We start from the raw sequence: 13,740 nt of genomic DNA, 5'->3' as shown, positions 1-13,740 counted from the left end.
CGAGGTAGGAAATTTGTAATCGAAGGCCACGCGCTTGCGCACATACGAATTTGTTTTGCGCCAAATTTCAATTGCGCCAAAAGCTACGCTATTCCCTCGTAAACTGTATTAGTGCCCCCTAGCCTTTCAACAGGCACGTCTTGTAAAAAGAGTTTATTTGTTTAGGAAAAAGTGAAGTTTTTACTAATATTTTAACGATCCTGAGTAAATCGCTGCTTATTTTTAAACTTTTTGGATATTTGAACGGACAACTTTGTATTCGCCCAAAACAAAACTCGCAGGATGGATGTTGGTGTTACTACTCGACGAAGGAGCAGGAAAGCTCAACAAAGTCAGCTGAGCACGGACAAAACAAAATCGGTTAGTGTGGGTTAAAGTGGCGGTAACGCGTGATCACTACTGGCGGCAAGCTTTAAGGGCGGGTGCTTGTTTACTCACAGGCGAATGCTAGTGGACGAAAGAAGAGGTCACAGACATCCAAGATAAGACGTGTATCCGTGATTGATAAGACAGAGGTATGACTTATTGAGGGGTTGTGGTTTCACTGTTAAGATGCGTTCTCGTTTTTAGGCGACGTTGATGAAAGAAGTGACTAATCAAGAGTGTTTATCGGTGTCTAGTACTAGTTTGAACAAGCTGTCAATGCCTGTAACATCTTCCCTGCTGGAACAGCAGGAAAATGTCCCGCCCACCTGTCCATTGCCCAATCTCGCGTGGGCGAATTCTCAGGAGGTGTGGCGGAATATGAGGAAGAAGGAGTGTGTTACCGCCTACCCGGATCACGTGTTAAGAACTAGGCACCCAGGACTAACCAGCCACATGAGAGCAATATTGTTAGAATGGATGATGGAGGTAAGTGACGGTTACTACTGTTATGTTCATCTGAGACATATCTACTTATTTTTAGGTGTGTGAAGTGTATAAGTTACAGAGAGAAACATTCTACTTAGCAGTTGATATGTACGAACGCTTCATGGCTGTCAATACTAGTATACGCAAGGAACACTTACAAAAGATTGGTGTCACATGTTTGTTTGCTGCTGCAAAACTTGAAGTAATGAACGACTTAATTGTTCCAACTCTATTTAATGTACATCACTTTCAAACAGGAAATCTACCCACCCAAAGTGTCTGAGTTTGCTTACGTTACTGATGGTGCTTGTAATATAGACGAAATGTTATCGTTAGAAATTGCTATATACAAGGTACTAAATAAGCAATAACAAAACTGTTCTATATTTCATATCACATCACTTAGTCACTGGAATGGAGATTGAACAATACCATCACAGTCAATTACTGGGTCAACACTTATCTACAACTTGACAACACTGCAACTCAGCGAACACGACAGTCACAAAAAGAATTCCACCTACCAACCTACTCCAGGCATGAATTTGTAGCAGTCATGCAGGTCAGTTAAAAGGGTAACTTGTATGACCTCAAATTGAACTAATTACTATTGTTGTTTCAGCTGTTAGACCTCTGTTCTTTGGATATTGGTTCGCGCCAATTCCCTTCAAGTTGTCTGGCTGCTGCAGCTCTTTATCATTTAATAGATCGTTGTAGGGAATGCCTGTCATCCATCACAGGTAAGATGAGCCCCTTTGTATTATGTATCTTGGTTGATGTATGTTCCCCTTACAGGATTACAACTTGCTGACATCAGCACTTGTCTGAATTGGATGTCTCCATTTGTACATGTTTTCCTTAAACATGGGATTTGTCCTATAAAACAACTCGCAAATGTGTTGCACTCCGAGGCACACAACGTGCAGACACATGACCTTACGTTAGGAATGTTGGTAAGTTCCGTGGTGTTCTTTAAATAGGTGTTATTATTTTACCGATTTGTCCACAGAAAGAAGTGTATGACTTGAGAACGTCTACAGTGAAGCCTTCATCAATCCCTATGGAGTCTTCGGTTTTTTTAACTCCTCCGCACTCACAAGAAACAACTGCCACTTGCTAGCAGGAACTAGCTTTGTAATTTATTTTGTTGTCTCGTTTCAGTTTTGTCACCTTTGTATGTCGTTGTCATGTGGAATCACTTCTTCTGTACATAATAGCACTATTACTTGTACATAGTAATTATATTTTGATTAGAATAATAATTTATAAGTGAATGAAAAATATGCTGTTATCGTTTTCGTGATACTTTTATTGGTTGTCCTTTTACTCTAATAACCTGTCCGTGTGGGGCTTGAACATTATCTGAAAATTCTTCCTCTGGTAGTTTGTGGTCTTCAGAAGGGAAGTAGGTTGGGAATGGAGGTGGATTTTCAGACTTATGTGGTTTCCATAGTCCATCTCTTAGTTTTACATACTGACCATCGTGGCCTGGGACTTGTCCTTTCACATAGAGAACATTGAAGACATGATTGATACGATATATCTGCAAAAATAAGCACACACATCTTATTTTATATACTAATGTTGCATTACTTTTAAGCTGAAGTTGGTTGCATTGTTGCCACCCATTCTTCCAGGCATTTTCTTTCCTTTAAATATACGCCCAGGATCCTATGGCATTAGCAAGTAATGGTATTACCATTTCAGAATTGTGTTGTGTGATTTATAACTTACTCCACCGCCACCAGTGGCCCCCATTTTTCGATGAGTCTTGGACACACCGTGTGACGCTGGTTGACCTTTCATCCCATGCCGCTTCATCACACCTTGGAAACCTTTACCAGTTCTAATAGCAAAACAACTGACACCTATATCCCCAAGAGCATCAACTTACGTGATAGCTCTAACATCAATAAACTGACCAACCATAAAATGGGCAGCTAATAAGGGAGTACCTGAGTGTACATAACAAATGAGAACGCTTAGAATATTTCACAGCACAGATAATAGTGTTATTTCTATGAATACAATGATAATGTCCACTATTCACTATATAATTGATGGTGATTACATTTGTTTTTTGCTGACTGTGCACTTTTAAAATCCCGGAGTCAATTCATAAAGACATACAGATTTTTAACAAATACAAGACAAGTTTGCTTTAGTCTATGCTGACACATTTACAGCAGACATGGTTTTATCAATTTCCTTGTTCTCCCCACAAAACAGAAATTGTTAATAATTTGCTCAAATGAGTGACTGATGGCTCACCACAAGTTCAGTATTAATATCAATCTTGTTTGTTTACCTTTAGCAAATCACCTGTGGTCATGTCCTAGCAAATTGACTAGTACAAATGATTACAAGGTCATGTTTTGTAGAGGATAAAATTTGTAAACTTAAAGTACACATAAGCCACAACCGGAAAGGGAACCGGAAAGGGGCGTAAGCCTTCTTTAAACATTCTTTGTGAACTATGAAATATATTAAACTTTTCGATGCTCACAAAAGGTGTGAAAGTACAGACAAGGGTACTGGTAGTTTCACAGATGAAACCTAGAAACACTGTAATGAAATCTAATTTCAAAATAAAATTTGTGGAAAAGTTGGTGGTGAAAAGTAACACAGTTGTGGTCATTGGGAAAAAGTTAGCAACTCAATTCACCAAATTACACACCGTTTTCTGAACTTTTGTTTTTCTAACGTATTAATGGAGAACAATTTTCAATCAATCACCACTACAAGTTGATAAAAGATATCCCTCCAATTTTAATGCTAGCAATATTTGAAACTGAACGACAAAGTCCCTGGCCATACCAAAGCTTATCTCCCAACCACTGAATCTGTAAGCAGTAATACGACAGCTTCCTGCTCAGTTGCTAGCGATAATGTTTGAGTTTCTTGGGCACTAGAAGTGCAATCCAGCCAAAATTTTGTGGCCAATCAGAATTGAACACATTGGGAAGTCGACAAAAAGCAGACATTTAAAGCTACGTTGTTGAAAATCAAGTTGTTTTTTCAACTACACTTTAATAACACTGATATATCATGACAAGGATGTTTCACCAGAAGTGAAACACTTTCCTCTACTAACATGACAAAAAAAGACAGCTTCCATGGTATGTACAAGTAGAATTGAGCCCTGAGAAACAGGTAAAAAAGAAAAATAGATTTTTTTCTCAAGAGAGAAATAACATTTCAACCAACTATGATACATGGGGTGTCAAGAGCAGACGTATGTGGTTTTGCTCCATCACAAGTTCAACAAAAAGATGAAACACACAGTGCACTTCTGTGGCTTCATCATAAGAAATGCATGGTGAAAATTTTGATTGGTCATAAGTATTGTGTCAGACATTAGATTTTGAAATATTGTTAGCATTGTTTTATTCCAAGAATGTAGTGTTGTTTTAGTAAGGACTTTTAGTTATGCGTAGTTAACTAAAACAACACTACAAGAATGATACATGTATTGCACTGCTTTGATATGGAATGGCCAACCAATAGCTGGATCGCACTGTGAGGCTCAAGAAATTCAAATATTGTAACCAGGCGATGTTTGCACTATATCAGGTTAAGCACAGGAATGACAAGACATGATACACAGGATTATACACAGAACTTAATTTCATTACTCAACACTGGCATACTACAGTCTGTGTATTATGTCGTCAAGATCTAGTGGATTGTGAAATTTGAAGCTTGATTCACTTTTAGTTGTATTTTTGAGTAAATGGAGCTTAGGGCTTAATTCTAACATTTCCACAACATTGATCATGGAAATTTCTGCAGAAGACTATTTTTGACAACTTCGCAGGACCTTGTGCATAACATATGCCATGTGGTTCAGAGGTCATAAGAATTATATTCTGACCTTAACGCTTGTGACAACACGACAAGCACACAGTGTTGATTGGGAATATTTCATTGTGATGAGCCATACAAATGTAAGTCATACAAAATAGAATCTCCCCCCTTCAATAATCTTTTATTCACACAAAATATGCCATGTTACAAGCACCATCAACAGCTAATAACTTAAGGGTATACACAGAAGGAACAGCTTATTTGAAGTGGCCACCACAGGTCAGATGATACACTAGTAGTTCATACAACCACTTCAACTAGTTTGACATGTTTTAGTCTTTGAATTGACTACTGACTGTGTGGGATCTTCCTGTTTGCTACAAAAACTTTCAGATGGTCACACTGATGGTTGAAGCAAATACTGCCAGTGTGGGGACTTGCCCCAATAAAATTACACCTTGGTACCCATCTGCCGAGTCAAACAACAACCCTGCTTTATTGACCATGTCATGTATATCTTGGATTGGCTGCCTCTCTCTATATGTCTAGACCATGCACTGAGATAATCTATAACACAATATGGCATTGCATCAGATCCAATTTAAACACAAACTACATAGGCCAGACACCCCTATGGCCTCTGTTCCATTTATCAGCTCTGCTTATTATTATTATCAAGAGTAAATAATGAAATTTACTCTTGTTGTTATTATCAAATTGTTTTTTATTTATTTATTTTTTATTTATTTATTTATTAATGCTTTACAGCATAAGTGCTGAAGGTCTGTAGGACACCTGGTCCTACAGCCTGCTCAAAGACTTTAGCTTTTTAAAGGAATACACAAAAGGAAGATGCCTATACAAGGTAATACCCTTACATACAATTCATACAGGTACAAAACAACAAAAACAAAACAGCACAACGATACAATTACAAAATTAAAAACAATCACAATACTCTAGAATAGAAACTGTTTCAGTTTTGATCTGAAATATTTAACCTGACTTTGGGCTAATATATCTACTGGAGTAGTGTTCCACAAGAATGGCACAGATACAAAAAAGAGTAATGAAAACCATTGATAATAGAAGAACACAGTTTTAAAGTTAGGGAGCACGACCTTGTACACAATTTTTTGAACTCAAAGTAAACACTAAAATTTATTTCAGTACCCCCCTTCCAGATATCATACAAGATTGACAGTGACAAGAATTGCTATCTAGATTGCAGGGATGGCCATTGCAATTCACTGATACAATCGTCTGATGACTTGGACCACTGATGTAATCGTGGATTCCAGGTGCTGCAGATCCAGCGGGCTGCTCTGCGCTGTATTGATTCAATACATTCAAAGCTGCAATTTTGGATAGGACCATCACAATCCTGAAAGTTTACATAAGAAAAGCTACAATTGATTGAACAGTAACACATGTGTATGGCAAGCAACATGGAGAAGTTAGAGAAGAGAGTGCAACAGATTACAGTGTAAGAAGAAAAAGACTAACCAATGATGGAAAAAAATGAACTATTCAATATCAACACTCCAAACAACCACTATAGTTGCTGGCTCAGCACAATCATTGACTGATTTGTAGACACTGAACAGGTTTCAGTACATTAATACTTTCTCTGACAAGAGAGAGAGTTCATACTTTTGAGGTCAACAATATGAAGGTGTTTATGGTAGGGCTGAAATAAATACTTATATTCCTTAAGAACTTTTGGTACTCAGAAAGAAATTGGTACAATGGACTTTATCCACAATGATGTCATGAGCACAAGATGGCCACGTTATTTGGGGACTAATATACAGGCGTCTATGGAGAAATTGTTTTGATCTATCATATTCAGCCAGATCAACCTCTAAACAACAGGTATGGTTACAAGACAACACAATGAATGATTTGTATAATATGCTGGAAAATTTTCAAGATAACGCTAATTTGCAATGGCTTTTGCTACTTTATACTTGTTGGCTACTGGTCGGTATCTTGCTTCACGAGTGAAATATGAATCATTTGATGACTTGGACCATTGATGTAATTGTGGATTCCAGGTGCTACAGATCCAGCGGGCTGTTCTGCGCTGTACTGATTCAATTAATTTAATGTTAGCAGAAGTAAACGGAGACTAAACAGGACAGGCATATTCAAGATGGGGTCTCACAAGGTGCTTATATGCAATATTCTTGGCTGAAAATGAAGCACCAAGCATAATACGGTGAAGATGATTAAGACAAACTGTACACAACATTTGCAGTGGTTGGACCAGTTCAATTTCGAAGTTACAAAAACACCAAGATGCTTCACTTTCTGGACCCAATAGATCAAATGAGATCCAATTTCCAATATAGTAAAGGATAACGTTTGTTGGTAATGTTCAAGGCTACACACTTGGTCATAACAGCTAAGTCAAGGTCCACTCATATATCCTCCTAAGATCCCATTGTAACAACTCACAATCGCTAACACTGGCAATGTTTCGATACAAAGTAAGATCATCAGTAAACATCTTCAGATAGGAGTGTGAGATCACAGATTTTATACCATTAACATATAAAATAAATGAGCCTTATCCGAAATTATGTCACAGACGTAAAATGGCCGCTGTAGTGTGGGGACGTTTGTAAAATTTGTATGGGCGACTATGGGAAGAAACTTTTTGAACGGCGATATCTCAGCTAAGACGGAAGATATCAAGCTCAAACTAACAGGTATGGTTATAAATTAGCTGAAAGAATAGGAATCTAGCGTTGTTTTGAAAATCAACCGAAAATCGCTTTTACGTACTTACTGTAATGTCTTATAGCCATACTTGCTAGTTAGAGTTTGATATCTTCCTTCTTGGCTGAGATATCGCCGTTCAAAAATTTTCTTCCCATAGTCGCCCATACAAATTTTACGAATGTCCCCACACTACAGCGGCCATTTTTATGTCTGTGACGTAATTTCGGATGAAGCTCATAGCAGTGGGCCCAAGATAGAGCCTTGAGAAATAACAGACAACCAACTAGAATGAGACACTTTGCTGAGAATGAGACACTTTGCTGAGATTGAGTAGTTAAAAAACTTTGGTCCATTTTAATAAATTTCCAACCTTAATAACAAGCGTGAATGAGGCACAGTGTCAAATACCTTAGAAAAGTCAAGGAACAAACAATGGCAGCTCTGACGTAATTCCAGAGTACATGTCCAATCATAAGTAGCTTCCAATAACAAATGAGTTGTTGAACAATGTCTACGAAAGCCATATTGATGATTGAAAATATGACCATGGGCCTCCAAACATGAAGTAAGTTGCGAATGTATTATACACTCCATAATTTTAACAACAGAGGTAAGGCTAATTGGGTGATAATTAGAAGCGACACATTTATCTCCCTTCTTGTAAGTAAACTGGGACAATGTTGGCTGTGACCCAGTCACGTGGCAAAGTACCAGTCTTCATTGACTTTGTGTATTGATATAACAAGGGCACAGATAAACTCTCAGCAAATAATGTAAGCAAAAATCCAGTAATGAGAGCAAAAAATCAAGCCTGTAGCCTTAGCCGTTATCGAGTTACGCTTGTCAGAAGGCATCAGGCAAGCTGGTAGTTAGTCAGTCTGTAGAAATTCCATTGAATAAATATTCTGTAGTGGAAGCATACTGAAGGTACTTTGGGGCTTGGTTATACCTAACCAATACTGCCAAGGCACCAGGATGGTATTGTGAAGCTGTTTTTTTGGGTGATTTTTTTTGGCCAGAAAACCCAAACCTCCACGATCACTAAACTACCATACTGTATGATATAAGAATATCAGTCTGTCCGCAGAATTTTTGGTGGAATTTGCAAATTAAAATTTTAAACTTGTACATGTACAGTAGAATAATGCATGTCACACAGGTATAACTAATATTCATATATGAGAACGTCTCAGCAAAAACCCGACTTATTCGCACAAGCGAATGCGTGTTGAGAAAAATGAAATTTAAAAATAATTTGTAAAATTATGCATGCTACAAAGAAAAAATAAGCAAGCTTTTATCGAGCCATTACTTGAAGAAGGAAGACTAAAACTATTATTTACCTGTTCATGGAGTTTGAAAATCTTTGTTTCATTTCTGTAGCCCCAACACTATGCATGTCACATGCGTTTGTTTATAATGCGGTAAACGTAAACAAGATTTTCATCATTTTCTTCTACTAAACCGCCTTCATACCCATATGTGTTCACAGAGCAAATACTATACCATAACTGATGTGCTAATTAATGGTGAACATTTAAAGCCAAATTGCAACATTGTACACTAATGCTAATGGAAGTTATGGCTGCGAATGTAATTGCCTGTAGTTTATTTTCAGTATAGTCACTGTACAAATTGATTATCGTGCTCTTCCTACTGTCTAGCGCTTAAATTCCAAAACTACTCACCACAGAAGGCTGAAACTTTTGATGATCCATTCCTTGGGTACTACAGATAATGCTGAGAAAATAACAAAATTGTGCGAACAAGTCAGGGTTTTGCTGAGGCAGCCACATATAAGCATTCAATCACTAACGTTAAAGATCTAGAGGTACTCGAATACATCAGGACTGATGGAGAAGTCCTGTACACAAGTCATACCTAATTATCTACAGTAGGGCATGAACAAATGTCAAACATTCGTTAGAATGTTCAATAAGCTTAATATTTGAATGTAAATTTCAACATTCGTTATCTCACCCACGCTCAATTATTATCATTTTAAGAGTAGGTTTTTACTATTATATGGTTGTTTTTAACATTAATTTGAGGTAAAAGGTTTCAGAAATGTACACAAACCTATCTTTGGTACATGTTTATAACGCAAAATTATTATTATTATTATTATTGTACTAATTTAGTGGGTGCAATAACATTCGAACATTCATTAAGGAATGTTCGAATGTTAAAATTTAACATTCGTTCATATCATTGTTTAACCCATCCACGGCTGCAACTGATATACGGTGGATTGCTCTAATAAAACACTCATTGAATACAATTTCAACACATTTACACTGGAATTACATGTTTGAGTACCAGTGGGTGCAGAATGCTAACAACAAAATCAGTTATTTGAAATTTGACTAGCTTCTAATGCACCTGTGCTGAAATAATAACTGGATCCTTTGTGTACTATTGTGTGTTTATTACATAACCTTTTTTGTGTGCAGTGCAGAATCAAGTTAAGTGTTTCTTAGTGTTCTCAAATACTCTCATTTCTGATGGCTATGATAGCTGAGAAGTCAGTTGAGTTGTTTTTTTTTTCCACAAATGTGGTGTGATGTGTGTATAATTGTGATTGCCTGTATCTGGTGTTTAAATATATAAATGTATCAGTTTTTGCCTTGTGGTTAGTACAACTAAATGCGTAAGTCTATTAAGATGTGGTTATTTAGTTTAGCATACAGATAGTGTCACTCTGGGTAGTTTGGCAAGACCTATATAGTCAACTGGAAAATTCAGGTGTGTTTTAACAGATGGGTAGTATTTTGCTTATAGTGACCTCATCAGTAAGACCACCTCATTATAGTGACCATGTCAAGTAGGTCTCAAACATAGTTAAAGTGTACTTCATGACCTCATTAATAAGACCACCTCATTATAGTGACCATGTCCAGTAGGTCCCAAACATAGCTAGCACAATGTATATTACCAATAGCAAGTAGAGCATCTTTACTGACAGGAAACTCCATTATCTTCCTCTTTGGGTATATACCCAGGTCAGCATAGAATTCCAGCCTATCTTCATCTAGCTATATGATAACATGAGCCATAAAATAACATACTGACACTGCCTATTGTTGTTACCTTATATGGCTTATCATGGTTGACACAGCCAACCTCCACCACATGAAATCCTTTCTTGTCTTTCTCATCCTTCACTCCTAACACTTGATTATCAAGTACCTAAAACACAGAGAAATTAATTTTAGAATTTGCAAAATAAACTATATACAGCAAACTTAAAATGCTTTGCTTCTGAAATTTCTGAACAAATAGAGGAAGAGTCTGAACCTCCAGCCAAGAAAATAAAAACCTTTTTCAGTGATTTAATAAAATGAGTCTGACTCTACTCTGCAACTGCTAATACTTCCAAGGATTTAAACACAATTGTTGAAAATTACTTACTTTCACCCTGCATACCACAAGAAGACCCATTTGTGTTTTGGAAAGTAAATCAAAGTTTCACAAAATGGCTTGTAGATTTCTCTGCAAACCTACATCTTCAGCACCAGTAGAAAGACTGTTTAGCATAGCAGGTAAAGTCTTTCACCCTGATCAGTACCATTTAACTGACAAACAATTTGAGGAATATGTTTATAAGATATGTAATCAATAAGTTAAGTAGCTAGCTAGTTACTAAGCTATTATGAGTGGTCAGTTGCTTTTACCATACACCTGAAAGTTTATTAGAATATTAGTGTACTATTGGGTGGCTGTGTAACGTGTAGTTTAGATCAAAGTACAGAAGTAATTTAGATGCTTTTAAAAGTATTTGTATTTGAAATATATCCTGGGTATAAGTATTTGTATTTCATACTTTCAGAGTATTTGTATTTAAATACTTTTCAAAGTATTTGACCCCAAGCCTGCTTCGTACTATATCACCGCTATCAAGACATTATTAATTCCAACTCATCAAATCATTCGCGAAAATAAAATTGAAGTTGTTCGCGAAAATAACATCATTGGAAAATAATTTGCACAACACCATACGCACACATATTTCTCACCTGTAATAACGTTACTGGCACGTGACGACCATCAGTTAGCCATACATGGGACATGCCTAACTTTATAGCTATAGTTCCAACACGTCTTGACGAAGGTGTCCATTGCGACTGGGTCTGTTCTGATGGCGCCTCTGGCGCTACCGAGCAATACCTCAGTGAGCCTGACAGTAGACCACGACTCAAAACTCCAGCCTCGATATGTAACAACGAACGAGTTGCAAACATGTGTGTTTGCTTCTGTATAAAGCGCAGCACTTGATGCGATTCTAATAATTTAATGCACAATTGTAATTGTAATTTTCACAAGTAATGGAACGGTTGTTGGAAGCCGAAAATAAGGTAACAATACAATTGGCTTAAACGTATTTGCCATTTTCTCTACATAGATTTTAGGTGAATGTCGCAGCAACGTTGCACAATGGTAAATTGTTGTCCATAATATATCTCAATGTCTTGATTCCTTAATTATAACTCTACTATCTATGAATGATCTGCCAATATGTTCCACAGGGAAGGATTTCATGATGACTATGAGGCACTGAAGCAACGTCTAGAGACCCTACCTGACACCACTCGTCATGACGTAATGGTAGGGTAACACATAACATGGTTACAATGCCTCCAGTGTATACCAGTAGGTCCCTCTAGGACCACATGCCTTCATGCCAGGATACCTGTACCACACCAATGAGATACTAGTATTACTGGGGGACAACTGGTTTGTACAACGGTCAGCTAAACAAGCTTGTGACATCGTCAGCAGAAGACAAAAAAGTTAGTCAAGAGAGAATTATAATATAAGAGGACATGTAGCCATGATCGGAATTTGGTCCAAGCATTTAATCATTCTGCCTTGACCTTTGACCAATTCTGATTGTATGTTCTTACACCATTCACACAGATTTGACCAACCCTTGCCTTGTCTGTTGATAATCAGTTTGACCACTTGTCACATTGTCAACAGTGAGCAACTCCCCTAATAGTTGATGCATGTCAAACATTTTTCTGTCTTAATTTTTTGTAATCAGTTTAGCCAATTATGTTTATTGTATTTAGTAGTGTAATATACCGTAAATGACAAATGTGGCTTAAGTTTGGTGAATCAGTATGCCAACCAGCTAGGTTGGTGTATTAAAATTTGGCAAATTTACCATGCAGTCAATATTGAGCAATATAGTATAGCTAATTGATGAATAAAGTTTAGCAAATTTGCTTTGATTTGCCAACTTTTGTTGTTTATGGTATATAGGGCTTTTTTTGCAACTTAGTTGAAATACTCTAATAGAGCAGTCATTGACTCATGCTATTTGGCATTATTTTAATTAGACTATTTACAACCAGTATTATTTTATTTTATATGTATGCTACTATTCACACACATACTTATTAGCTGAAACACTGCTACTGGTATATATTCCCACCCAACTTTCAAGTGTTCTCTCCACCTTAACTTTCATTGAGTGGAGATGATAATAACCTTCTGGTGTACCCTTACCAGTTTTTCATGGGTGTTCAAAGTATAATTGTGACATTTTCCTACAGAAGTTATATGCTCTCCTCTATATGTGCCGATTGATTCTACAAAAGTTTGTGCTGACACAAGAAATTAACAGACATTTTTATAACTCATACATTGTGAAAAGCTGGCTGGCTTAGAAGTCACTTATTATTTTTCTATTATAGCTGTGGAGAAGAAGCTATCCGATGCCAGGAAGGAGTTAGAGGATGCTGAGGCACGACTCCACTTCACGTCATCATTACAACAGGTAATCACATGATCCCTGATGATATCATATGACATCACACAACTAGGATGGAGTAGAGATCAGAGAAGAGGTTACTGATGATGATCACCAACCCATGACTGGCGGGAAGAGAATTGCACACAAAAAGAAGTCAGCAAATGTAGTAAAGGAAGTGGCAAAGAAGGACGATGATTTGTCGAAGAGACTGGAAGAGTTGGAACATCAGGAAGAAGAGAACAAAGAGATGGATAATGCTGAGATTACTCCACAAGACAATAGCACTGTTATTAATGTCAAACACTCAACACAACAATCATCATCTTCTGTGGCACAATCCCAGCCAGGAGTGATTACTACTCCAGCAGATATTTGTGGTAAGAGACATTCTCCTTCTTCAGATCAACCAGAGGAGGTTGTGACAACCACAACTAAGTCTGTTCACTGGTCACAAGATATTACTTCATCATCTACGGCATCATCACTGCCTCAGGGGGACACTGTGTCTACACCACTAACACCTATGGTGAAGCCATTTACTGGATCAGTTGTGGAGACCAGTAACACAACCACACAAACAGTAAGTGCATTCTAAT

General features: G+C 37.2%; 3 protein-coding genes across 10 annotated transcripts in view; 2 read left to right on the top strand and 1 right to left on the bottom strand.

Moving 5' to 3' along the window:
* Positions 1-61: 61 nt before the first annotated feature.
* Positions 62-2,133, top strand: LOC136262832 (G1/S-specific cyclin-E-like). Its single transcript, XM_066057244.1, has 9 exons — positions 62-360; positions 441-515; positions 571-852; positions 908-1,054; positions 1,110-1,205; positions 1,259-1,414; positions 1,475-1,592; positions 1,648-1,805; positions 1,862-2,133. The coding sequence occupies exons 1-9, from the start codon at positions 283-285 to the stop codon at positions 1,970-1,972; spliced, it is 1,221 nt and encodes a 406-aa protein (XP_065913316.1). The 5' UTR covers positions 62-282; the 3' UTR covers positions 1,973-2,133.
* Positions 2,075-11,671, bottom strand: LOC136262848 (large ribosomal subunit protein uL3-like). Its single transcript, XM_066057267.1, has 7 exons — positions 11,403-11,671; positions 10,477-10,575; positions 10,322-10,421; positions 2,747-2,807; positions 2,587-2,698; positions 2,446-2,523; positions 2,075-2,395 (listed from the first exon to the last, which is right to left on the bottom strand). The coding sequence occupies exons 1-7, from the start codon at positions 11,625-11,627 to the stop codon at positions 2,141-2,143; spliced, it is 930 nt and encodes a 309-aa protein (XP_065913339.1). The 5' UTR covers positions 11,628-11,671; the 3' UTR covers positions 2,075-2,140.
* LOC136262849 (unconventional prefoldin RPB5 interactor-like) overlaps positions 11,644-13,740 on the top strand; it is a 2,456-nt gene continuing 359 nt past the window's right edge. The window contains exons 1-6 of one of the 8 annotated variants that reach the window (XM_066057268.1): positions 11,644-11,741; positions 11,789-11,823; positions 11,913-11,991; positions 12,041-12,176; positions 13,086-13,168; positions 13,215-13,724. In XM_066057268.1, the coding sequence (XP_065913340.1) occupies positions 11,712-11,741; positions 11,789-11,823; positions 11,913-11,991; positions 12,041-12,176; positions 13,086-13,168; positions 13,215-13,724 (873 nt within the window). In that variant the 5' untranslated portion in view covers positions 11,644-11,711. Of the gene's footprint in view, positions 11,824-11,860; positions 11,992-12,037; positions 12,177-13,085; positions 13,169-13,214; positions 13,725-13,740 lie in introns of those variants that run through there. The other 7 variants (XM_066057275.1, XM_066057269.1, XM_066057272.1 and 4 more) reach the window with 7 other exon arrangements.

This window comes from Dysidea avara, chromosome 8 (assembly GCF_963678975.1).
Source record: "Dysidea avara chromosome 8, odDysAvar1.4, whole genome shotgun sequence".
Classification (NCBI taxonomy): domain Eukaryota; kingdom Metazoa; phylum Porifera; class Demospongiae; order Dictyoceratida; family Dysideidae; genus Dysidea; species Dysidea avara.
This window is presented reverse-complemented; position numbering and strand designations above follow the sequence as displayed.

Bases quoted from the DNA above. Each gene is read 5' to 3' on its own strand.
- LOC136262832 (XM_066057244.1), top strand. From the start codon at position 283: ATGGATGTTGGTGTTACTACTCGACGAAGGAGCAGGAAAGCTCAACAA. The intron at 361-440 runs GTTAGTGTGGGT...GTTTACTCACAG, and splicing joins GCACGGACAAAACAAAATCG to GCGAATGCTAGTGGACGAAA. The intron at 1,415-1,474 runs GTCAGTTAAAAG...TTGTTGTTTCAG, and splicing joins AATTTGTAGCAGTCATGCAG to CTGTTAGACCTCTGTTCTTT.
- LOC136262848 (XM_066057267.1), bottom strand. From the start codon at position 11,627: ATGTTTGCAACTCGTTCGTTGTTACATATCGAGGCTGGAGTTTTGAGT. The intron at 10,576-11,402 runs GTGAGAAATATG...TCTGTGTTTTAG, and splicing joins TGCCAGTAACGTTATTACAG to GTACTTGATAATCAAGTGTT. The intron at 2,699-2,746 runs GTAAGTTGATGC...TTTTGCTATTAG, and splicing joins ATTGATGTTAGAGCTATCAC to AACTGGTAAAGGTTTCCAAG.